General features: G+C 47.7%; 1 protein-coding gene across 3 annotated transcripts in view; it reads left to right on the plus strand.

Moving 5' to 3' along the window:
• Mcc (MCC regulator of Wnt signaling pathway) overlaps window positions 1–26,414 on the plus strand; it is a 378,705-nt gene that overhangs the window by 347,493 nt on the left and 4,798 nt on the right. For all 3 annotated transcript variants that reach the window (XM_087896076.1, XM_087896075.1, XM_087896074.1), the window contains 4 exons: window positions 9,794–10,028; window positions 13,294–13,500; window positions 17,165–17,262; window positions 25,049–25,171. In XM_087896076.1, the coding sequence (XP_087752202.1) occupies window positions 9,794–10,028; window positions 13,294–13,500; window positions 17,165–17,262; window positions 25,049–25,171 (663 nt within the window). The remainder of the gene's footprint in view (window positions 1–9,793; window positions 10,029–13,293; window positions 13,501–17,164; window positions 17,263–25,048; window positions 25,172–26,414) is intronic.

Here is a 26,414-nt window from a genome sequence, read left to right on the forward strand (position 1 = left end):
CTATTAGGTGCTCTGCCCTGAGACTCCCCTGCCATGGGCTTCTCACGGGTCCACAGTAGGGGAACTGTGAGGCTTGGATAAGGCAGGGCTGCTTCATGCTCACAGCCTGCTCTAGCCTAGGAGGCAGAGCTGTGAGGAAGGCTGGAAGGTTATTATGCCTATGTGGAAAGAACATTCCAGGGAGACAGGGCTGCAGACTGTGGAAAGTCGAATGTGCATGGGCACGTTGTGAATGATAGAGACGGCAAATGAGCCTACTCTCCACCTGGTGCTCGTCTCTCTGCCCTGTTCTATCCTGTTTCTTTAGTAGTCTCTGTTTCCAGGAATTACCTGGAGGGGCTATGGCCCACTGCTTAGACCCGGTCTACCTGGGTCTCATTTCAGATCCCACTCTCTCTCCTTGCACCCCTGTCCTTGAAAAGCTCTTCTATGGCAAGAGGCTGGCCTCTCATCTCATTCCTCAAGTGCAGATGTATTTATAGCACCTCCTAGGCAGGCACTTGATTGTGAACCTGAGGTCAGATCTTCCTGGGTGGGGTAGGACACCGGAATGAAGGCCCTGGTAGCTTGTTTATTGTTTCTTGTCACCAAACTCTAGCGGCTGTAATGTACTGTCCCCTTACGTGCCCATTCTCAGACTGGAATGCAGTTGTTAGATTCTTACTGGATTTTCAGATATGGAAAGCCAAGGGTGATTCACCCCATTTTCACAGGTGAGAACACTTTGACTGAGAGATGTGTAAGTGACTGGCCTGCTAAGAGGGAAATCTGGAACTTCAGCAGGAAGCACAGTATTCCTCCCACTCCGCAATATTAGATCTCATTCATTATAAGACAGTCGGCTTACATGCAAGTGGCGAGAGCTACACACGGATCAATGGGATGTCCAATGCCAAGGCAAAAGGACCGCTGTTCTCTTGATGTCTGGAAGCAGTTTGATATTTCTCTCTCCCTCTGGAGGGGGCCAACTTCTTGCTTCCATGGATCTATATCCATAGACTGAACCCCATGTCCCCGGAGAGAGTACAGTCCCAATCCCACACTTGGCCAGTTGCTGCAAACACAAAGGGCTTATTTCCTCTGCGCTTAAGCAGCAGCTGTCTTATTTGGCAGCACACAGATTATAATTTTCCCTTTCAAACCATATTCTTCTGTTTAAATACAGAAGCCTGTGCCCCTTTCCATGATGTTCGCAGGTACTTATAATCTATAATTTCCATGTTTGAGTAGATATTCAGTGTTCAGCTTGTCTGTGAGAGTCTTCTGTTGAATTAATGAATGTTAAGAGTTGGGTTAGCAGGAAATGTCTTGCTTAATTGTTCTCACACATCTCCCTGTCCTGCATATAGCTCTGGAGTAGGTCGAAAGTGAAGACAGTTCTCTAGCCTTCTATTGGGGGAGAACTGATCTTGGATACTTGTTACAGGAGATATCTGAAGTATAGGTAATCTTGATTGTTAGACCACTTTCTTGAGAAATTTAATTGCTGATCTTGTAATTCTCTAGGTTGAAAGAAAGTCAGACACAGACTCAGGTTTCAAGAATGAGCTCACTAAAGACTGGCCATGTAGGGCCATGAACAGGCTCAGTGGCTAAAGCCCTGCACAAGAATGAGGACCCAGGTTCACGTCAGAGTTCAGATGCCGAACAAGTGTGATGCCTGCCTAGGATCCTAGTGTTCAGGAGATAGGGACAGGTCAAAGACGATGCCCACACACATGCAAACATGCTCATCCCCACACGTGCACGTGAGAGAGGGCAGAGGGGTTCTTTAACAAGTTTTAGTTTCAAATGAATCTTCCATTGAACACAGGTTTTGAACTCTGATTCCACTACAATGTCACTTCCCCTCGTGCCCTTGTCACAGCAGTTCAGAACCTGTACAGAAGAACACACAGGGCGTTCATGTGGCTCTCCATAACCATAAAACAGAAACAGTTGGATTATCTTATGATAAACGTAGGTTCGGAGCAAAGTTCCCAGCCATCAGCTTACAGTAGTCTCAGAAGTTTTATTTATAGGTGTTGGAATTCTGGCTCAAGCACTGTCCTAGGTAAATGGAGCTTTCTGAGCCAGGGCTTTGTGTGGCCCAGGACACCCCCTTCTCTCCCACTGTGACCACCTGGCAAGATGTGCAGTCAGTGTGTCCATCAGTGCTACCCAAGGTCTCAGGAAAGGAACGCTCAGGTCAGGTCCCCCGAGGTGTCTGACAGCTCCAGAGGACAAGAGGGTTAATGGCTTTAGGAAGGAGCAGCAGAGGGTTAGTTACCTAGCAAAAAGGATCTGTATGATAGTTACCTCTCAGTTGATGCCCTTGGCGGGACCTCAGCATGAAAGAAGAAAGAAAACATCTCACGTTTGAAAATTACAGCTACAGATCCATTGGAAAGCTCGGTTGTCTTAATGGATGGAGTAGCCGGGCAATGCATCCATAGCTTTAGCAACGCATAACACGCAGAGAGGCAAATAGACTAGATTGCCAGTGAGTAGAGCTAGGCATTAGCAAGCAGCCTAGCCTTTGTGGCAAGCGCTGTGATTTCTGCTCATTCTGTGGAAAGTGTACTCACAGATACAAATCCATGAAAGCACAGAAAAGTCATAGCGAGTGAGCCCTCCTAGAAATTGGAATGGAAGCTCTTTCATTTGAGTATAAAATAGGCACAGGCATGTGCAATCGGTGAAGGGTGATTCAGCTTTGCAGTGAAGCTGCTTCCTGCCTTGGGTACCTAGGATGCTGGCTGGCCAGCATGCTATCTGGGGCATGATGCCCAAGTTGCAGTAGAGGGCAGTAGAGGACCAGAAGGGCTTGGCCTGCACCCTCTATACTAGTCCCAGTTAAGATAAAGTTTCATGGGGAAGGATGAATTAAACCAGTGGCAAACTGTCTGATGTAAAGGTAATGGCCTGGAATCCAGTTAGGCCAGGTCTCGGCAACCCTCAGCAGCAAGCTTCAAGAAATGCGAGCCACACAGGACTGGTTGTTATAGTGCCATCTTTCAGAGAAAGAGAGGCTCTTCTCCCCAGGAATCGGGAGAGTGTTCTAAGTGCAGGATATTGGTACTTGCTAGTGTTAGTGAGCGCCAGCACCCAACTGAGACACACTGATTCAGTCCTAGTCTCTTTCCTTCTTCCTGTCATGTGACTACAGTAGCAACATGAAGTGCTTCCTGTACTTTTCTCCTTCTTCTTAAGCCCTAACTTTAGGAACCAGTCAAAGCCGTTCACCCATTTTAAAAGACAACAGTTAACATCCTAACATTACAAAATGCACAGTACACAATCTTGTACTTTCCCATGCTAGAATCCCCACCAGGACACTGGGTAATACTTTGGGATAGACTTCCATAATATCACTGGGGCTTGATAAATTAAGATTTGGTACTGCAAAGGATAGGTACGTAATAATACGTAAGATAATATGTAAAACAGCTTAAGAGGGGTCCTGATTGGAAGGCTAGCATGAGATAAATGCTAGCTGAAGGCCCAGGGCTGCCGTACTTCCTGGTGACAGGTCCTGCAGGTGAGCAGCCACGCACGAGGCTCTGCATCCCACCTTTGTGGCTCTGTGCTGGCTGACATTTTCCTCTTGTTACAGCAGCCTTTTCTAGATGGCAGAAAATCGGCAGACAGCCTGCATTTATATCCGTGGCTAACTGGTTCGTTAGTGCCATAAGAAAAGCCCATCATGGGGTGGGGCCATCTGGTTCTTTTGGTGACCAGGATGGGTCATTTGGGAGTCAGAGATGGCACCTGGTGCAGAGGAACAGAAGAAATGGCATTTGGTGTCTAGAGCTAATTTTAATGACGTATTGGACAACAGACCAGGTAGAGGCAAGGGTTTGTGGGTAGGCAGAGGGTAAGAGTATATTTTTGACTTTTTTGGGGAGGGTGGGGCAGAGGAGTTGAGACAGTTTCTCTGTAACTTTGGAGTCTGTCCTGGAACTAGCTCTTATAGACCAATCTGGCCCCGAACTCAGAGATCTGTCTGCCTCTGCCTCCCAAGTACTGGGATTAAAGGCGTGCACCACTACCGCCTAGCTTTGTTTTTTGTTTTTGAGCCTGGCAGTCATGTACCTCTCCTGGACTGCGGCCAGCAGCTTGAGCAGTGAATTTGTGGTACAATGTTCCGGCAATTAGCTGTTGCAGACTAATCAGGTGTCTTGATTGGTGCTGTATCCAAGCAGAGGATCACGGAAAGAAACCTTGACTCCTGTCTGGCTCCTCAGAAAACTAGAGCTAAGCGCAGGCAAGTGTGGCTGAGCATGCCTGGGCTCTTCATCGGCAGATTTGCCTTCCATCCTGCTCTCGGAGCACCTCCAGCCTCTAGAAAGTGATTTATTCCCCTTGACAGCTGAGCTCATCCTGCATTCCAAGCGGGGAGAGGTAATGGATGACTTAGCCCTCGCCCAGCGGCCCACAGCAGCCCCCGGGAGGCCAGAGGAAGGGCCAGTGACTTCTCCTTCTTTACCATTATCATAATCAAATTGGGCTGCGGAACATTAAGGGCATGAAGCAGAGTTGTAATTACCTTTGCCTGATCTGCTCCCTGCTGGTGTCCTAGACGGGAGGAAAGAGAGCTAGGCTGTCCTGGCGTGGGCTGTGGTGCTTGCCTTGAAATTCAGTTTTCTCTGAGGAAGAGCAGTGTAAGCTCTTATCTCCCAATATGGTAGGATGTGTGGACTGGGATAGTCTGTACTTTTTATTCTTCATGTATAGCAAAGTCAGTAGAAACCAAAACTGTCCTTTTTGGCCAGTGACCAACCGTAAGCCTCAGGAGACGATGAAACCGGATACTCTCTGCCCACTAATGTTCTTCCAGATCTTTGAGGCCCTGGAGAACCAACTTCTTGTCTTTTCCTCCTCCATTGCAGCTTTTCTGCATGCCGGCAGGTGTCTGACCTCCAGGGAACACTGAGGCTGGTGGTGGGTATCTTCATGCAGCTGCCCCCACAGTGTCTCTTGTCCTTGTTCCTCACCCAGAATGCACACTGGGTAGGTACCACCAGCTGGTCCTTCCCTCACTCTGGGAGGTAGGAGCCACGAGTGTTCCTGTTGACTGCAGCCAGATAAGTTAGGCAATTCCCTCTGGGCCGTGAGGCTGGGGCGTGCCAAAAGAAGGCTGTGCAGGTGTGACTGGCTTCAGAGACCTGCCAGAATCGTGAGCATTCACCTGAGCAGCTCAGTACACAGCAGCCCCACCCCTAAGAAAATGTGAGGCCAACCAGTTGGTTGTCTGCTGAGTTTCCATTTGTTGCCGTTCTGGTGGCAGGCACAGCATGGAGTTTGTCTTAAGGAAAAGATTGTTGTCATCCCTTAGCCACTCCCAGAAGTCTTGGCACTGTGGGTGTTTGTTGGGCGAAGGGAGTGCCACCCTAAAACAAGCCTAGTGAGACTGAAGCCACTACCTCAGAGACTGTCTGAGGGCTGATGGGGCAGACTAACCCCCAGGATAGAAATTCTTCCATATTATCCCTTTAGACAGAAAAGCCAGAGAGCCCTAACTTGGAACTCTTTGGATCTTTGCAGTTTCTATTTGGAAATAAAAGTTAGCAAGGCTGCTTTAGCTATCAATGTCATAGTTTCCAAAACTTGTGGTCTGGAGATAAGACGCCCAAGTGTCACGTGGCTGGCTGGCAAATGGGTGTTGGTGATTCTCAGTATCTGATTTGATAAATAACTTTTAAATGAAAGGACTGGCCTGTACTCCCCCCAGCCCGTCCCCCAGTTAAGGTGGTGTAGTGGGGAGAGATTTCATTGCTGACGCTGAGGCTGCCTCCCAGCTGTCTGACAAAGAGAGGCCCTGTTGTTTCTCTTGCCTCATTGTGTATAAACCCCGGGCTCCAGGGAGCAATCTCTACACTCCACCCTGTGGAATGCCTGGTGAACAATGCTGCCTCCGAGCTGCCTCCGAGCTTAAATTCTGTTGCCCTTCACCTGGGAAACTCTCACCTTCTGTCCCTTTGCCACTGCTGAGTGGCAGGAAGTGCGCCCTACCTGAAGGGGTCAATACGTGTAGCACGTCTGCCGCTGAACTGTTTGCAGACAGGCGAGTGGCGTATTCTGCAGGACTTGCTCTACCATACCCCGTGTTGCAGGTCTGCCTGGCCCTGCCCTGATTCCTTCAGCAGCATGCATGGTTGTTAGGGATTCTTAGGGATTGCCAGGGGTTGTTAGGGGTAGCACCGAGGCTCTGGCTGGGAGGTGGTGTTACTTCCTTCTCGTCCTTTCTAAAACACAGCACATGGTAATCCCTTATTCTTATCTTTCCCCCACTCTTTTTGCTCTCATTTACTCCAAGCTTCTGCCATCTCCCCCACGATTGTTGGAGTGGCTCCTCCAGGGACCTCGCTGCCTTTCCCTTGCCCACTTCATCTTTTCCTCAGACCAGAGAGATCTGGGCATGCATATCTGACCAGGGTCTCCTCTCACAAGCACCTAGTAACATCCATTCTAACCCCAGAGAAGATAGGGACTATCCTCATAAACCTTCGTGTTGTGACACCCGGCTGCAGACCCCCCTGGTCCATCCTCCTGTTGCTAGCAGCTGGTTGGCTCTGCACTGGCCATAACTTCTCCTTGCTGGCCAAGCCTGCTGCTTGTGAGTTCTGTGTGTTCTGCAAGCTCAGTCCTGATCAGCCTCCCTCCAAAGATCCACACAGTTCTTGTTCTTGCCTCCCTTAGGTCTAGCGGGTTGTAACATTATCACACAGGCCTTCCCGTTTGCTATTTCAGATAATAAACCCATCCCAACTTTGGATTTCCCAAGTCTCTCATTTCACTTTTTGCCACGGTGCACATCATGTCAGCTGTCCTATATAATGCCATTTGCTTATCTCTGCTACTAGAATATGAGTCCCATAAAGGTTTTAAGGGCCTAAAAAGGTGCCCTATGATAAACACCCTGATATTTCTGAAATAAATAATAGCTATGTTTAGTGAGTGCTTACGATATGCTGATTTAAGTACCTTACTTTTCACTTTGTTTAATTGTTATCATAATTTTACAAAGAAAGCATTAATGCTATGTCCCAGTCAGGAAACATGAAGTCTACAGTGTATAAGATGCTTGAATCCTGAGTTCAGTGTGGCACTCCAGTGTGTAAGATGCTTGGGTCCCCAGTGAGTGTGGCACCACAGTGTGTAAGATGCCGGGGTCCCGAGTGAGTATGGCACCACAGGGCATAAGATGCTGGGGTCCCGGTGAGTGTGGCCCTCCAGTGTGTAAGATGCTTGGGTCCCGAGTTAGTGTGCTACTCCAGTATGCGATTTCCACAAAGGAAAAGAGCCAATAGGAGATGCATGTAGATATGACCTATAGATGCGGCTACATGTGTCTCTTTAAATACAGCAGTACATATATCCAGACGTACATGCAGTGAGCCTTAGGAATTTGAATATAGAGGCTGGAGTGTCAGGATATTCAGAGCCCCAAAGGAAGAACTTTAGTTGAATCCTTTGTCTCTAGAGGCAGAATTTTTTTCCTTTCCCGGCCATCAAGGGACATATATGTTGACTACACTCCTCTATCAACAAAATTGTCTAGCATCAAAATCGACCCTCGCAGTATCAGCTCATCAGGTGTCTCGAAAGTGCCTGAGTACTGCAGCCCAGCTAGATGGCATAGTAAGCACCCTTCGCAGTACCTGAGAGTGTTCAGCCTGATGGCCAGACTCGCCTTGTTCATGAAGCAACTGTACCTTATCCAAGCCGCACAGTCCCTTAGAATGGCTGGTGAGAAGCCCGCTAGGGACAAACCAAGTAGAGACACCCCCAGGAGCTTCCCATCCTAGAATTTGTTCTCAGACTTAAGGCTACTCCACCCCCCTAGGTGGCCTCCACCTTGTGTGGCCACTGGGACGAGCAGCATAGCTCCAGCCTCTACCCTACAAACTCTGGAAGCCTTGTTTTCTCTCATATCATCCTTTCTTTCTTTCTTTCTTTTTTTTTTTTTTTGAGACAGCCATACTATCTTGTGTAAACTGGCTTTCAGCTCCTAGATTCTAGAAATCTTCCTGCCTCTGTCTCCAGAGTAGCTTAGACTACAAACCTGAGCTACCACAGTTGGCTTTGGCTTTTTCCACTTAGGTGTTTGAGTGCTATGCCTGCATCTATGTACCTGCACCACATGCATGCTTGCTGCCCGCAGATGTTTGCTCTGATCCCTGCTGCTAAAGTTTTAGATGGTTGCGAAGCACCGTGTGGGTGCTAGGAATCAAACTCAGGTCCTGTACGAGAGCAACAGTTGTTCCTCATGCCAGAGCCAACTCTCCAGCCGGCTTTGTCTTTTCAGTGATGTATCATATGCTGAGAACTGCCCTGGCTGCGTTGTAAATAATTTCATCTTCTGAAAGTAAGGGTTTTCGCATGGGAAGCCTTCTCATCTGAAGGCTATGGCAAATGTGGATGCTGAGCTCATGTGACGGTCACTCTCAGAACGCGCACGCACGAGCACACACACACACACACACACACACACACACACACCCAAGCTTACAGGAAGGAAAGGGAAAGGGCGGGGCTGTGGAATGAGATGGCGCTGTAGAAGGCTCTTAGCACTACTTTACAGCCACACACAGTCAATCAGGCCCTCACTGTCTCTTCACTTGAGCTTCCAGTTTATAACAGCAGGCAATGCCGCCAGTTCAGATCATTTTGTTGAGGGCTGCATGGGCCCTGCTTTTGCCCTTCTGCCATCAGTCCCAAACCAGTTGCAGGAGGGATCTCTCGCTAGGAAGGAATGGCAAAAGCAGAGAAACCTGTGGGCCTTCTCCTGAGTCAGTAGGCACAGCAGGCTACAGCTGTCTCCGTCTCCCTTTCATGGTGGTTTGGTTTCTCAGAAACGGTCTAGGCCACCACAGGTCCATGTTCAGCTGGGCACGCCTTATGTCTGGCATCATCTGCCAAGTCACCATGCAGCATGGGCTGCCAGTGGCCCACAGAATCGGCCTGAGTCCTCAAGACTGGGCTGTGGCAGTCCAGAGACATCTAGTGCCAACATGCTACCATGCTGTACACATTTGCTTTTCTTTTTCGTAAAGATTTGTTATTTGTTATGTATACAGTATTCTGCCTATATGTCTGCCTGCAGGCCAGAAGAGGGCACCAGATCTCCTTACAGATGACTGTGAGCCACCATGTAGTCACTGGGAATTGAACTCAGGTCCTCTGGAAGAACAGCCAGGGCTCTTAACCTCTGAGCCATCTCTCCCACCCCACACTTGTTTTTCATTGCATCCTAAGCACCAGGCACTGTCAGTCTTACACATTCCTTCCAGGAATTCCTTCCCACTTCCACCCCTGCAGGAACTCTGTCACTCCCTGGGGTTTCTGTATGCCAGGAGTACAGGAGCACACCCAATCTATAGGTCATGGACATAGGTTCTATAGCTCCCGTTTTTAAGCCCCGTCCCCATGTCACCTGTTTCTATTAGACATATACCATTGTTCATCTCTTTCCTCACTTAAGCTATCTCTCCTATCATCACAATTATCTATAATATTCACATTGTTTGCTCTTTCTGATGTATTCTGTCATATGATAACTTGATCTTATATCACATTATTATAAGAAACAGCTTTGTAGACATGTCTTTACTTCTGAGGAATTAGTATCTCAGGATTCCATTTTAGGGTCTACATCATGATCTAAAATGTACTTTCAGCATCTGTCTGTCTGTCTATTGTGTGTGTATGTGTTTCCTTTTTATGGACTGCCCCCTGAATAAAGTTGCGGAGAGGAGATGAGGTCTAGTGGCGATGACTCTGAAGTGTGGGCTTTCTCTCTGCCCCTCAGCACCACCAGCTCCACAGCCAGCAGCTGTGACACGGAGTTCACTAAGGAAGACGAGCAGAGGCTGAAGGATTACATCCAGCAGCTCAAGAACGACAGAGCGGCTGTCAAGCTGACCATGCTGGAGCTGGAGAGCATCCACATCGACCCGCTCAGCTATGACGTCAAGCCCAGGGGCGACAGCCAGAGGCTGGACCTGGAGAATGCCGTGCTGATGCAGGAGCTGATGGCCATGAAGGTGTGCTGCAGGTTTCATTTGTTGGGCGCACCTAGAGGGGTACCTCACAGGGCCCTGAGAACATGGCAGCAGAGTTCAGTTAGTAATTCCCTCTGTCCAGATGATAGATAGCCAGTCTCTCCGGAGAATGGCGGCTTTGGTTTGTGTAGAAGTCCTATGGGCTGGACTTTATTGGAAAGGCAGTTGAACTCTAGAGGAAGCTGGGGAGTAGCCCAGCTCCATACCTTACCAGGTTAACCGAGACCTGCAGCCTTTATCAGTGCATGATGATCCCTGGTCTCACGAGTGGTGAAAGTCCTTATTGGATCACCCATGCTGGTGGGAGCTGGAACAGGAGGTGACCATGGCAAAGCCAGCTTAGACTCTGGCAAGAAGCTCTGGTTTCCTGTCACCCTGGGCCATTAGGAGCTCTAAGTCTGTCTAGAACTGGTGCCCTCCAATGAGAGTTGGCAGAACAATTCTGGCCAGTGTCCTACCAAGATCTTGGGCTCTTCACCCATGGGCTGAGCTATTTGTCAGCACTTATAGAGGAAGAATCCATTGCTCTTTGTTGGCAATTAGTTACACTGCCATCCCTTCGGCTCAGGGTGCCCTGCCTCTCAATGGAGCCACAGCAGTGGGGGCTGATTGGAGCAGCTGGTACGGGTCCTCAGCTCTGGATTGGCTGCCAGGCCCTGTTCATACCCTCTCTAAGATGCTGGTGTTTAAATCATGGAAGATGTGGGGCAGCAGGAAGAGATGTGGGAATCCAGGCATCCCTCCTTGGTACTAACCTGTCCTGCTCCTTTTTCTCTTCTCCATCCAGCCACTCCGCTCAGAGTGCTCACCATTCTTCAGCTGAGTTCTGAGGACTTCTTAGGAATTTGGCCCTGAGTACATGATTATAGTTGACTGTGTCCCAGTCAGGAGCTTCTTTTGCAGACTCTTGTACCATGTGACATGAGCCATTAACTTGTTCTTCTATTTTTCACTCTAAACATCATGTTTTCTTTTATCCATAGACTAAGCATTTTCTTTTTATAGTTCAGTCAATGTGTGTTGTGACAGATTTACTGTTAATCTGGCCAAGGAAAGACGTGTGTGTGTGTGTGTGTGTGTGTGTGTGTGTGTGTGTGTGCATGCATGTGTTTGAATGCTCTAATATTGCCTTTGCCACTCAAATTAAACCGCACTCACCTTGGACAGTTTTGAAGGTGTAGAAGTGGTGAGCAGCTGGGAGAACCCGTACCATGGACCTCAGGACCTGGAGCAGTGGTTGTCCATGTTCAGGCTTGGTTCTCCTCCTGAGTACTTGGGAAACTGACAACCAGCCCCATCTCCTTTTCTCTAATGTGTCCAGCGGTGTGTGCAGACCCACACATTCCCTAGCCAGTGGACTACGTTGGAATTCACCATTTTGTTTCAGCATAGAAATGCTTTTGAGTAAACCCCATTCCTCTCTGGATGATCCACCTGGTTCTTTTATAATTCCCTCTTCTTTGATCCCAACACTCAAAAGGAGAGGAAGGAGAATCTCTGTGAGTTTGAGGCCAACCTGGTCTACAATGAGAGTTCTAGAACTGCCAGGACTGTTACACAGAGAAATCTTGTCTCAGAAAACAAACATACACAAAAAGCATATGTTAACTGTGATTCCCTTAGAGTGGCTCATTTCCATCTCCTCTTGGGGTGGAATGTACATGTCTTCCTTGGAGAACATGTCTCTGTGGTCTCTGTGGGATCTCACAGCCCAGGACTCTGCCTGTCCTTTTCCCTTGTGACCTGTGGATTGCAGAGGTCTGGTATTCATTTTAATGTTTTGGCATGAGGATTCTTGCATCATCCATATACAAGCCTGAATTTTGATTTTTCCAAAGAGCTTATTTCTTTCCTCACCCATAGCCCAAGAGATGACAAGTTGCCTTTCCACAGCCCCAGAAAAGCCGTTTCCTAGTCTTTTATTCAGGTAGTACTTCAAGAGTCTTTGCTAACATAGGTGGCATCAACATGGCTGTCTGCCTCACAGAGGCCAAGGCCAGCTCTTTCATGAACCTAATACCACAGATATCAGGAAGTCAGAGCAAACTGTTGCCTCAAGCCACCTTGTGAGTCTCAACTTCAGACTGATACCCATATTTCTGGGACTCCACAGACATTCTCCTTTCCTTCCTGTAAGCTTGCTTTGTGAGTGTGTGTGTGTGTGTATGTATGTATGTATGTATGTATGTATGTATGTGTGTGTGTGTTCTGAGAGTGACATGAGCTCAGCATACACAGTTGCCATAGCCTTCAGATGTAAAGGCTTCCCATGAAAAAACCCCTTCCATTTTGGTTATGTCTGGTCATCATAGTAAAGTAGGTTTAGCCTGTTCTAAAAGGCCACTGAGCACAGTGACTAGTGTTGTCTGTGCCTAAGGAGGACAAGCCTTGATGGGTACCCTTCAACTCTTACCTTACTTTCAGAAGATGAATTTTTTTTTTTTTTTTACTTTCTGTGGACTCTTTAAACAATGCTATGTGCCCAGGGAAGACTGGTGGTTGCCAGTTTTCTGGCTGCTTGTCCAGGCTAGCACTTACCTATTTTGAATTCATGTCTTACTTCAAAGAAAACTACCAGTTAAACATTTTAGATTTTCAGAAGTTGCCTCTCTGTGGGTCGGCTCAGCATGCACATGCCCTTAGGTTCAATTCCCAGCATGGGGAAAACAAAAGGACCTTATCTGATGGGTAATTTCCAGTAGGGGACCGCTCCTGCTAATTTCATTTGGTCCTTCGGAAGCAGATGCTATTCTAATTAGCATTCCTTGACCCTCCTGGCTCAGCTGCAGCGTGACAAGTGTGACAGGAAATATGGTGTCATGGGAGTGAAAGGGGAGTGGAAAGGAGCCCAGGCAGATCTCTCTGCATGGATATCTCCTCCACGACCCTCGGTGGATGCACCTTGACCTTCCATGCCAGAGAACTGACTCTCTCCAAGGCAACTGTGTCCATTTGGGGTCCTCTAGCATCTTAAAAGGTTTTCCCTTGCACCAATGCAACGTCTGCTTGCCTGTGAATTCTACCCATGTAGAAATTCTAGCCCCCAGGATGACAAAGCAGCTGGCTTGTCTACCTATCAGCCTTTCGGACAGATGTGGGGAGATAGTTTGTCCCCAACTTTGGGAGTGATACCTGGGCTGTGCAATCATGGCTTATAGCCAGGCCTTCCTATGCACCCATTTGGCATGGCAGCCCTTCGGGTGTACCAGAAAAGCTTCTCATTGGCTTCACGTGCTTTGCTCCACAGGAAGAGATGGCTGAGCTGAAGGCACAGCTGTACCTGCTGGAGAAAGAGAAGAAGGCCCTGGAGCTGAAGCTAAGCACGAGGGAAGCCCAGGAGCAGGCCTATCTGGTGCACATCGAGCACCTCAAGTCCGAGGTGGAGGAGCAGAAGGAGCAGAGGATGCGGTCTCTGAGCTCCACAAGCAGCAGCGGCAAAGAGAAGCCTGGCAAGGTAGGGCCAGGGTGGCGTGCGGGTACCCTGAGTGCAGGCATTACTGTCTGCCTTTACTAAGATGGCATATGGGTACCCTCAGTGGGCATTACCTTCTGCCTTTACCTTGGACCATCTCTCATGCTGTTGCCTCAGTTTCCTTGTTTACACAGGCACCAGAGGTTATGAGATATTTGTAAAGAAACCAAATCCCCATTAAAAAACAACATCTCACATTTTATCAAAGTTTGGGCATTCTTGCACATCACTGTCTTATCAGAGAAGTGGCCTGTGCAGTGGTCTCACCCGGCTTCCAGCTGTGCCCCAAGACAGCCATCGCTGGGTTGAGATGCTGGCACTTCCATGTGGTCATCTGTGCTTATCTCCCTTAAACGTCGGCGCAAGGAATGCCAGTCTGCATCTATAGGAGGAAAATAAGGTTCCACAGAGATGAGAGGCCCTGCTACTATAAACAATGGCACAGGGATTAAATTACACCTGGCTAACAGGCCACTTCCTGCCTTCTCCACCACCTAGCTCTCAGTGCCTTAGGAAGCAGGAAGGGTAGGTGCGAGGGAAGCCTTGGATTAAGGTATATATGAACAGAGACCGGGCTTCAAGTAAAACCATTCACAGACTCTCGTATTCAATTCAGCCCCTCTCCCGTGCCCCAGGGGTCTTTGCGAGAATCCGAGATCATCCTGTCATTTTGCATTTCCCTTTGACAGCTGCACTGGAAAGAAAGAAACCAAAATGGTTCAGACCCTAATGAATTCTATCCGTCCCTCACTCAGGGAACTGCCTGTTCAGCACATCCATTCAATATTCCTAATATCAAACTTCCCCTGACACTAGTGTGCTCAGATGCAGGACTTGCAGGCAAATGCTGACTGGCTGGCCACGGAAACAGTTTCTCACTGCAGTTGTAGGTACTGCAGGATGTCTCCTGCAAAGTGGGGTACTTAGGAGGGAGGGAGGGAGGGAGGAAAAGAGAAAGGGTGGGAGGGAGGGCGGAAGGGCAGGCACTGGTGCTGTGTGACATGATTGCTGCTTCCTAAATAGCTATGAAATCTGAAGCACGCTGCACAAACAGCTGGCAGCGTCAGCGTCCCCACCTCGCTCTGCAGGTGAGCCCATGACGCTCGCAGTACGGCACTCTGCTGACCATGATGTCCTGAGACCCTGATGCACCCCACACACCTATTCTCTTGCAGGCTATGACTAGATGCTACAGCATGCCAGACCAAGGTGAACTGCTGTTGTCCAGGAATGTCTGCTGGGGCCCATGGACAACCGTGTTCATAGTACAGTCAGAGGGTGTCCCAAATGCAGGTTTCAACCGCCAGTGCCCTGTGAGGTCCCATGGTCAGGTCCCCCAGATCAAAGACTTAAGAGGAGAGGGACTCAGTAGGGGTGGGAGCTAGTCTTTTGAAGTAGAGTGGAGATCAACAAGGCCTCCAGCCAGGCAAGGCTTGGAGACCCAAAACCTGAGATGGAAGGGAATCAATGTGTTGGTTGGAAGGCTCAGCTTGCAGTGTTATCCCAAGGACAGTGGGGAATCAGGGAGCCATGGGATGAGCATGGCTCAGGATCTGGAAGCTCCTAGGCCAAGTGCAGTACCACTCAGGCGGGGGCTATGTGGTGGCGCTTCATGTAACCGTATCCAGGTTTAAGGAGACATTTTCTGTTACATTCACCTTCAGAAGCTCCTCATGGCCTTTTAAGTTTGCTGGTCAGTTTGGGACAGAACCTTCAACAGAGCGCCAGTCTGTCTATGTATGTTCTTAGGGTGTGGTAAAATGGACTTAGTGAGTTCTTGCCAAAGGCCCGTGAATGAACATTTCCTCACAGTTCTTGGTATTTATTTTGACTAAGAGTACTGTGCTCTGCAGTGGCTTCAACACACAGACATTTCTCTGCCAGGCCAGGCCAGGCCAGGTGCCTTTGAAAAGTGTCTCTGTAAGAAGTGAAGTAACTGAGGTACTCAGTGCCCCCAGTGTGTGTAACGCAGTAGTCAGATGATTATTTTGACTCTCAGATATTGGCTCATGTACTATTTCAGTAAAGTCTTCCACTTTAGAGTCTAGGCTATTCATTGGTGTTATTTGCTAGAGATGAGGAAACCAGCATAGAGAAAAGAGCCAAACTTTTGGTGAGCAGGGTAGAAAGAAAATTCTTGGGAGTTTGTCCATCAAACCAGCACCAGCTGCCCAAGGAAAACCAGAGTTTCCTGCATACACGAACTGCAAAAGCCTCGGGCAACTTGGATGAGAATGGGAGCCCTGTCTGTTGACGAGACTTTGATAGGCATTGCAATATGAGTGTCCTATCCATGGCTTGTGGCAAAATATTCTTCTCTGAACTTTTTTTTCTTCAAAATGGACAAGCCATTTCGAGTCCATGGACTGCATGTATCCAGGTGGCGGGTCACAGATGAGCCGACAGCACCTGTTCTGTCCTGGAGGGCGTGATCCCGCCTCTCTGTGAAGCTTCTCTCCAGCTCATGTAGCTGGTTCCTAGATCCTAGCCAGATTGCGTTAGGCTTTCTGCTGTTCATGTCTGCCTGAAACAGACATTGTCATACATCAAAAGGCCCCGTGGGCGAGGCAGGGAGTCTTATGAAATGCTAACATCAACCGTGGATGCATTAAAAGGAAAGGAGCTTCTAGAATCTGCACTTGGGTCTCTGGGAGCCGTTATTTGGAGAGGCACAACGCAGGTGAATGGCACAGGAGAGGGAACACGTTGGCCAGGCACCCCCGGGAAGAGGGCCACAGTATTTTAGAGTAGGCTGCGGGGCAGGTGTGTCTCCTGTCATCTGGACTTTAGTGCCTGTGATGTATATATATTGTGATATAACTCTCTTTTACAGTCTGTCTCCTGTCACATAGAATAAGCTGCTTATTCTCAGACCTGGAACACATCATCATCAGTGTCTATCCCTGGTCCCTGGCACCTAGCCCCTGGTGCCAGCCACCTCATTTTGCAGGATACCCACTGCTTAGCATATCTGCAGAGAAAATCGCGTTCTTGTTTAGACGTGGCTAATGCTTGCTTGTCACTTCAAGAGTTCTGATGTTACAACCCCTGTCTGTTAAACCACGACACGAAGTCTCTGTGGGATGCTGCTGCATGGGGAGGAGAGGGAAGGGGGACTTGAGTTTTATGATTACGTGGAACATAACAAGCTCCCCCATCTAGAGAAAGCGAGCTGGTATGTGTCAGCAAGGACATTTACATATATTTGCCTTCTGAAGAGACTCACATGGGGCCAGAGGGCCTGGCTTTGAGTTCTGGATTGGCTAGCTTCTATCTAGTAACTGGGCAGGGTAACCCCAGTGCCTTGGTTTCTCCTGTGGTGGATGAAGACAATGGTAAGACAAGACCCAAGTGCCGTGGAGGGTCCTTCCTAGTGACAAGGGAGTAGTGGTGTGTGGCAGATTTAGACCCATGCCAGTGCAGTAAGTGTCCCTCAGGGGTTTTCCTCATTCGGGGCAGCACATGAAGGTCACGGGAAATCTGGGAACAGAGGAGACACTCAGATTTGCTGCCTGGCTTTCCACCAGTTGGCCCACAGGTCCCACAGGCATGGCACTGCTGTCTTGTACCCCACAGTGGCGATGGCCGTTAGAGTACCCCTGGACTTTGCTTCGCATCTGACAGTGACTACGTTTGTTCTCCCCAGGAGTGTGCTGATGCTGCCTCCCCAGCTTTGTCATTGGCTGAAGTAAGGACAAGCAGTGACAGTGACCTGGCCACAGAGTTTGCCAGTGCCATCCGACGGTAAGCAACCCGCATGCCCCCATGTTGCTCCTTTCAGCTGTGAGGGCTTCTTGGCACACTCGGATGGCGGCTGCTCCTTCCAGTCCTTCCAGGGTCATATTGGTCTTCCTGGATAGAAGAAGGCACTAATATGCCTTACTCGTGCCCCAACATTGCAGGCTAGAAATGGAAAGACCTGCTATTTTGAAAAGTGACTGCTGGATGTTGACAAATAGACAGTCATTCTATTTGCACATAAGAAAATTTTGCTGGTTTGCACGTTGACTAGACTCTTCCAGATTAGGTAATTGGTGATAACGAAAGCCAGCATCTTCCCCTCTCTAGACATCTTTAGTGGAACTGCATTCTTCAGCATCAGGAACCCTTGCCACTGGGAGGGAGGCCTCATGTCTTTCCTCAGTTCTTAGACATTTTCCTCACATATTTCAGTGTTTCTTCTCCCACATTTGACTTCTTTTCCAAAGAGAAAGAGATGCCAATGCACTTAGACCTGTCTTTCACAACCTAACTTCCCCCTGAGCCCAGAGTATGTCTGTCCAACAGAGTAGTATCTTCACGTCTTCTAGTACTTACATGAAAAAGTCAATTAAAGAATATCTTATTTAACCCACTATACCCCAAATACCACTTCAATATGATATGCATTTTATACCTACATTACATCCCAAGACCAAACGAATCAAAACTTAAGCTCTTGCATGTTTCTGTTGATGTTACATACATGATGTCTGTATGTAACATGTGAAATACACGGTAGCATCTCATAGAGATGGACCTGTCAGCTAGGTTTTGCAGCTCACTTAATCTTTGGTTGTAGTTACTGTGGTGGCTTAGTTTATTAGTTCGTGTTTATTAATTTTGGTGCTGAAATCATCTTTTTAAATGAAGCAGTATCTTCTTGTATCTTTATGAGGATATTTATTGTATTTCTTCTTCAATTTCATCTTGTCCCTAGCTGCCTGTTCCCTTGGAATTGAGCTGTGCCCAAACATTTACTTGCTGATTTTGGTTCGTGGACTTGTATTTCTTTCTTTTCGTTTGCTTTGTTTATTCAAAACAGGTTTTCTCTGTGTAGCCTTGGCTGTCCTGGAACGCCCTCTGTAGGCCAGGCTCGTCTCCAACTCCAAGATCCATCTTCCCCTGCTTCCTAAGTTCTGGGATTAAAGGCGTGCACCAGCACTGCCCAGCTTGTATTTCTAAGCATCACGATCAGATTGAGCTCCATGTCTCTCTCTCTCTCGGCATGTTTCCATGAGGTTCTGTCTACCACGTGTGTCAGTTCATCAACCGCGCTGTTTGTCCCTGCTGGCTGACAGTCTGTGGATCAGTCTAGCTGACCCAGTCTGGCCCTGTCTTGTTGAAAGAGCTGGCATTCTGATTCCATTCAGATCGCCCTGATTCTCCTTCCCACTGCAGGGGCTTTTTTCTCAGTTGAGGTTTCCTCTTTTAGGAAGGCGGCAATTGTCTGCCTTTCACTTTTCCTGGTCATTCCTGGTTTCTGATGCACAGGAGCATTAGTTGCTTTCCAAAATGCTTAAGGAGTTTTACAGAATTCTTTCCCTATTACTTCTTAGGGATTTGCCAGGGAAATTCTGACAGTGCACACTCAGCTAACTATAATCTATCTGTGTGTCTTTTATCATGGACTCCCAGTTGACTGAAGGTGACCTTGTGGGGCCTTTCCTACCTTCCTGGCTGGCTCAGTCTCTCAGCCTTTCTTTCTAAGTTGGAATGGCCCTGCATTTACTTCGCGAGTACCTCTTGGGATGTTGCTCCATTGTGATTGCTCTGCCTGGGGCAGAAGATGGGCATAGCATGGGCACATGCCTGAACAAATGCAGTAACTTCCTTGTGCCAAAGACTGGGATGAAAATCCACTCTCTGGGTCCAGTGGGGGAGCCATGTGGATATTGTATTTGTAAACTGGGCTCGTACATTTTTCAAATTCCCAAAGCCCCAGAGGCTTTTGCTGGCACCAGAAGGATGCAGGTTGTGCTGACTAAACATAAAGAGATTTCATTTATCCCGTCATGATATTTTCTCAATAACCAGCCGTAAGTGGGTTAGCATGGATTTCTAATCAAGAGTCGGATATATGGAGCCAAGAAAGAACCAGAGAAGCCAGAGGAAAAAGGAAAATAACATAATTAGACCGTAAATATAGCTTTGACACGGGGATCGTCATTTCATGAAGGAGCACAGTCCAGACACAGGAAGACCGAGGTTAGGGGATGTTTCTAACTTTAAAACCGGAATGGAAACAAACATGTTTTCAGGTGTCCATCTGGTCCTTAGCAGGCTGAGTGGCACAGGTTGGGTGGGGGTGTGTTGCTAGGGTTTTCTGGAGTTCTCTTCCCTGGGAGAAGAGCTCCCTGGGCCCTGCTTCCTGCTGAGAAAAGTAGGGCTAGGGGTGGAGGGAGGAGCGCTGATCATTTCGTAGGGAGAGCCAGGCATCTGTAACACTAGGTACTCCATCATCTGTCTTACTGCCCATTCCCACCCGGTTTTGATTTCTGGTAGGCTTTCACCCTTGAACCTCTTGGCATGTCCTTTTTCTTCTTTTGGGTACAAAACCAGAACTCAGTGCAGTACCACATTTCTTTTTATTTCATTTGCTTATTTTTTTTTTTAAGATTTACTTATTAGTATTCTGCCTGCATGTATGTCTGCACACCATAAGAGGGCACCAGATCTCATTCTAGATGGCTGGGAGCCACCATGTGGTTGCTGAGAACTGAACTCAGGACCTCTGGAAGAGCAGCCAGTGCTCTTAACCTCTGAGTCATCTCTCTAACCCCAGAGTCCCATGCTTCTTATATGACTCCCATCTGGCCTGGTTTTGTGCGCTTTGTTTACACAAACGTCTAGTATGATGTATGGCTGCTTGTGTGGCCCTGAAAGCCCCCCTGGCGGGGGGCAGGAAAAATACTTTCTAATCAGGGTGATGTGACTTTTACTGGGAACTATGAATATTTCTCCAACCAAAATCTCTCTTACTGGGATCCAACAGACCCGCATAAAATTTGGCAGAGTGATCTTTCTACCAAAATGATTTTTTTCTACCAAAGTGATTTGGAAAATGGCAGCCGCAGGAAGAGGCTTTTCAGAGATGGCTCTTCTCTGTGCAGATGTGTTTAGGCTGCCCTCAAGGACGTAGCGCAGCTGACCAGAGTAGCCGGCTGCTTCCCCATCTGAGTCATGGAAGCTGAGGCAGGTGCTCTGTGTGATTGGGGGCAGGATTGGTACAGCAAAGCTGAGTGACCTCCAAGGCCACCCAGTAAGCCTAGGAAAATGCTAGGTGGAGAGAGAGAGAGAGAGAGAGAGAGAGAGAGAGAGAGAGAGAGAGAGAGAGAGAGAAAGAGAGAGAACACCTCAAGGCACACTAAAAGGCAGAGTCGAGTTTGCACCAAGAGGCAAGGCAACCCACTCCTGTATTTCATTCTGAAGATGCTACCTCCCCAGTATACACTGGTCTGGGAAGATGGGAACTCTTGAGCTCCTATGACCACCATACATTTGTCTGCCAAACCTGGGGGCAAGCTAAGTGCTATTGGGAGGCAAACCGAAGGTCAGACCTGCGAAGTGTGGCAGCCTATGATGATAAGGTCTTGCTGATTCACACGAACAAAGCTGTTCTTCCTCCACACTGGGAAGCAGTGTCCACCACTGTCACCGAAGTACCTTCAAGTTCACTTCTGACGAAGGTGCACCAACACTGCTGTATCACCAGGGCAGGGTGACGGGCCACAGCAGTCAAGGTCATCACTACACCTCAAGTCACGTGTTCCAAATGCTTCTCAACCTAGTTTATAATCCAGCCATTCCAGATAAATAGTCTTTCTGAGCCCAGGCCCCAGTCCCCTCCTATTCAGCCTCTGGAAACCTACATCACTCAGTCATCACCCTGGGTATCTTCTGTGAGTCCACAGTGGTGCTAAGTGCCCATCAGTGTCCTTGGAGCACTTGGCTGTTAATAAGATGCTCATAATTCAGAGTCTCAGTCGCAACATCATGAACATACTTGTGGAATCTTGGCTAAGAGGGAGAAAAAGATGTTATTTGTTTCAGTAGCTATGCATGAATACTCTTCTAACCCATATACCTAAAGGGATGGGTCAGGAGAAACGTGGGCAATCCGGGTGTAAGGCTTCTTTCTCAGCAGCGGTACCCCTGAGCCAAGAGCAGCAGGATTTCCACTTGTTACTAGGAGCATGACTTCGAAAGATGCCTTTTAAAAAATTTACACTAGCCGATTCCTCACATTCAGCTGATTTATAGTAGCAATCAAGCGCTAGGAGTGGCGCCAAAGTATTACATAAATGCAACATGGATCTGCAGGATGTTAATGAAATACAGAGAGGGCCTGTGGATTCATTATCATGGAAATAAATTGCTGAGGCCCAGAGCCAGGGGAGGTGAAGACTGACACTCACCCAGGGGTTTGAAGTGGGTGTTCCTTGAGTCATTGAGATGTCCTTTGTCATTGTCCAGTGTTTCAAAAGCCCAGAGTTGGCAGCCTCACGGGAAGAGCATAAAGGCAGAGTGGTGAGGAGCACCCTGGTACATGGCTGTCATGGACAAGGTAGCATTGTGCCCGTGGTTGTGCCAAGTTCATCTCTTGAACACTAAAAACATGTTCCTCAGAGAATCTGGGCAAAAGGACTGGCTGCTATTCCCCTCCTGCTGTACCTCCTGGTAACTCCAGCTCAGCTCAGACAGAACAACCGGAGAACCTTGCTATCTGGGGACACATAATCCCGACGCCACACGCCCGTGCTCTTAAGCAGAGTCCTGTTTACTGTACATTCTACTTATCTCCTACATGAGTCACAAGCTTCTTTAGCAAGGTGCTTAAGCACCCGGGCTCTGCCGGTGGATCTCAGGGTGTGGACGCCAGCCGGCGCTGCAGCACCCGGACCACGCCTCGGGTCACTCATCTGTCTAGTGAGCACAAGAGTCCTGCTGATGTCAAAGGCGATTTTTATCGTGGAAAAGGACTTAAGGATAGCTGTTATCTGCTGCCTGGATAGTCTAAAGGCAAGCAGTTAGGAGATAAGGTGGTGGGCATGAAGGAGAAAGAGATTGAAGGGATCTTAGCAAGCCATGGTACATCTAGCTGTGACTAACACGAAGGAAGAGGCAAAGTGCACATGGTAAATAGTCATGTTGCCATTTTTCAACACGAGAACTGTGACTTAGTGTAGAATGTCAGAAGTTCTCCTCCAGAAATTAAGCTGATGATGCTGTTAAGTGGGAGGTGTGAAGCCTAGAGACCTGAGGAAAGGCCTGGAGATCAAGATTTGGCCATATAGTTGTAAGGAAAAGAAATGGCAGTGGACAAAAAGAAAGGGTAAGAGACAAAATCTAGTCCGATCAAAGTCCTGAGTGATTCCCAGTGTTCAGAAGTGGAGTTGAGAGGTAAACAGTGGAACGAAGATGCAGATGGACTCTGGGCCCTGCACTGACCCGGAGGGTCACGATACAGGAGGATACAGTCAGGACACTGACTGTTGTACTGGCTTGGCAAGTCATTTCTGTGGAGTGGAGTGCTGATTGGGATGAGTGCTTGGCAGGCGAGGAAGACGGGAGTGACCTGAGTAGACAGTTCCCGGAGGAACCCAGCCTGTAGGTGCGCGGCTGTGACTCCTTGCTGTTTGATCTGGATTCCATTCTTGTGAATGGTCAGTGGCCTGCTGTCAAGCCACTCAGGACCTCCACAGGACTTGATACATGCTCACACCTGAGACTTAGCTGAGACACAAATCACTTCTCCTGGCCTTCTTAGAGGACACTCAGTTCTCCTGCTTGTGTAGAATTGCAGCCAGTCCCTGGGCAAGTCTTACCCCAGGGGCCTGCTTACCAGCCCCTCCCCCATCCTACGGCCGGCTGACTTGGCTTTCCTTAGTACTGATAACCCCACCTCATAAATACTTTGTGGAGACTCCACTGCTTGAAACTGTGACAACACACACCGAACCACCTCCTCTGTGTTAAGACACCACCTTTTATGACCATAAATTCTCCATTTTTGGATGAGGGTGCTAAATACTGGAATGGGAAGACCCATAACATAAACCTGAACTGGACAGTTGGTCTTTGAGTCCTATTCCACATATAGTTTATTCTGTTTTTACCTGATGGTATTCACAGCAAAAGAAAATAAAACAAAAACCCCAAGAGAGGGCTGGAGAGATGGCTCAGTGGTTAAGAGCATTGCCTGCTCCTCCAAAAGTCCTGAGTTAAATTCCCAGCAACCACATGGTGGCTCACAACCATCTGTAATGAGGTCTGGTGCCCTCTTCTGGCCTGCAGGCATATACACAGACAGATAATAAATAAATAAATAAATATATATATATATATATATATACATATATATATATATATATATTTTAAAAAACAAAACCCAAGAGACTGCAATTCCAGGTAATCCCCAGAACACTGTGAACGCATCTGTACTGAGGCAGCAATTTGTATTTAATTTTCTCATGTGTGAAGCCAAAGAAAATGCTTGCATTGGCATTCTGTTCTACATACAGAAACCACGTAAATTCTTCCCTTTCTCATAGCCAAGCACATTAAGTTGGAAACTGGAAGGAACAGGGCATTAGACGTGGGGAGTTCAAAATGACTGACAGGCAAGTGGACTCTTAGATTTTCCAAGTCATTCTGTGAGTGGGAAAAGAGCTAGAGAAGTCCCCTTAGTTTCCGAGGGACCTGGGCTTTGGCCCAGGAATCTCAGGACTGGCTGCCATGCAGCGGAATTTCAGAACCTTCTCCGAACTACCTCTACCTGCACCTAGACAGAAAGGCACAGCCAGGTTTAGGGCATGCTCATCAAGGACAAGGACGAGCAGCAGAGCACCAGACACGCTCACGGGTGTGGGGCAGAGGAGTCCGGGTCTCTCAAGTCGGATTTGAGAGAAATCCGCCCCACTCCCATTTATCACTTCGACAAGTGATAGGGTGACTCCAGCTACTTTACAGGCTGATAATGGGAAACAGGCACTCGGTCTGCACAAGGGGTTGGTAAATGTTCTTTCCTTGTCTGCGGCTGGGAAGGGAGAGAAGTGCGGAGCTGAGTTCTTGATTCATCAACAAGAGGCTTCAAGCAGTTGGGTGAGGGGTTCCTTTCCTTCTAATGTCCCCGTAATTCTTTTCCTACCATCGTCTGAGCTACAAGTCACATACATCATTTTACATTTCCTAGATTCCATTCAAGATGCAAAACATGTGAAATTAATTTTAACAGCACAGAGTGTAGACACCACTCAAGGTAGATACTTGCCCAAGGTTCAATTCCTAGCATTGTTCCCTTAAATATGACTGAATAGCACTATTATATTTAATTCACTATAGCAATATTTTGGCATGTTGTCAGGGTTTTAAAAATTGAGATATTTAACTTTATTATTATTGAGGTTTCCAACTGTAGTATCCATTTTACACTTACATGGCATCTCTTGGCTTCCACACTAGATTCACAGTTACTTCAGCAGGGCATTGTTGCGATCCTGGCAATTGATCTACACCCTCACTCTTACTGTAGGTCCGTCCTTCTCATAACAGCCAAAAGAGCCCAAGTTTGAGGTGTGGCCGATTTTTGTATCTTCAAATAAGTGACGTAGTTTCCTGATGTCCATACTTCTTCTCCCTTGTGGAGATGTCTGAGTGGTCCTAGAGGGGCAATTCTGTGCTGGCCACACGCTCTGATACATTGGCCAGCTCTCCCATCTCCTTCCCTCTGTCACCGCTGCCTACTGATGCTGTTATCTCTCTGATACAGGGAGAAAAAACTGAAGGCCAGAGTTCAAGAGCTGGTCAGTGCCTTGGAGAGACTCACCAAAAGCAGTGAGATCAGACACCAGCAGTCAGCAGAGTTTGTTAATGATCTGAAGCGGGCCAACAGGTAAAAGCAAAACAAAACAACAAACAAACAACCTCTCTTGGGACCCAGAGATCTTTTCCTGTGTCTCTTGGGAAGTGAACACAGGGTCTGCAATAAAGCTGACCAGAAACCAGGGAAGTAAAGGAGTACACCATTTCCGATGAGATGGGCTTAGGAAAATGAAGTCTTTTGTGGTTTTTTCTTGATGTTTTCTATAATAAAGATTCTGAGAATTCAGGCAAAAAAAAAAAAAACAAAACAAAACTGTGTTTGAGCCAGTGTTTTCAGTTGGCAATCGAACTGTCTATTAGAACAATACCTCATCCAGAGTAATAGTTTAAGGTACTCTAGACTCTTGAGTTAAGAGTCTCAAACCTTTGGGGTACATTCTCTTTTTTTTTTTTTTTTGGTTTTTCGAGGCAGGGTTTCTCTGTGGTTTTGGAGCCTGTCCTGGAACTAGCTCTTGTAGACCAGGCTGGCCTCGAACTCACCTAGATCCGCCTGCCTCTGCCTCCCAAGTGCTGGGATTAAAGGCGTGCGCCACCACCGCCCGGCCCTACATTATCTTTATATATTTTTAAAAATGAGGACTTTTGAACCTTTGTGCCTGTAAGATATCTATTGATACTTAGTATGTCAGGAACTAAAACTGAGACAGACTTTTAAAAGTATTCATTTGCAAAATTCAAGCTTAGTAGATACCATACTTTTACGAAAACTACTTTCCAAATTGTAATTAGAATAACACATTTTAATTTTGTAAAAATGCCTACCTTAATAGGTCACCTGGATTTCAGTCTGCTTTGCCATCAAGAGTTTTAGGGTCCCAAAAGTGTGTGTGTGTGTGTCCTCAAGTCACACTTTAGGGACTCCAGCTGGGGTAACACAATGCACCTGAAGGGAGCTTATGTTCTATTTTGGAGCAGAGAGACTATGTAGAGACACTTGGACTTGTTTTCAGTCTTGCGACAATGGGCAGCGGTCCAGGGCCAGTTCACAGACCTGTGTTCCTTAGTGGACAGTATTACGTACAGTCCAAAGCACCGCAAAGTTGCTGCCCCTCTCCTGGGTGAGAGAACACTTTCTGTCACTTATACTTGATCCTATAGTTATCAACCATGAAACAAGTACCTAGTGTCTTTATTTGATTTTCTAGAGTTCAGCAACCTCATTCTGACCTGTTTTGGACGTGGCCAGTTTGGGCTGCTGGTCTGCCCCTCTAGGCTAACACAGCATACAGCCTGGGCCTCGATTAGTATGCCTA

Source organism: Myodes glareolus, chromosome 13 (genome assembly GCF_982192425.1).
Source record: "Myodes glareolus chromosome 13, mMyoGla1.1, whole genome shotgun sequence".
NCBI classification, from domain to species: Eukaryota; Metazoa; Chordata; class Mammalia; order Rodentia; family Cricetidae; genus Myodes; species Myodes glareolus.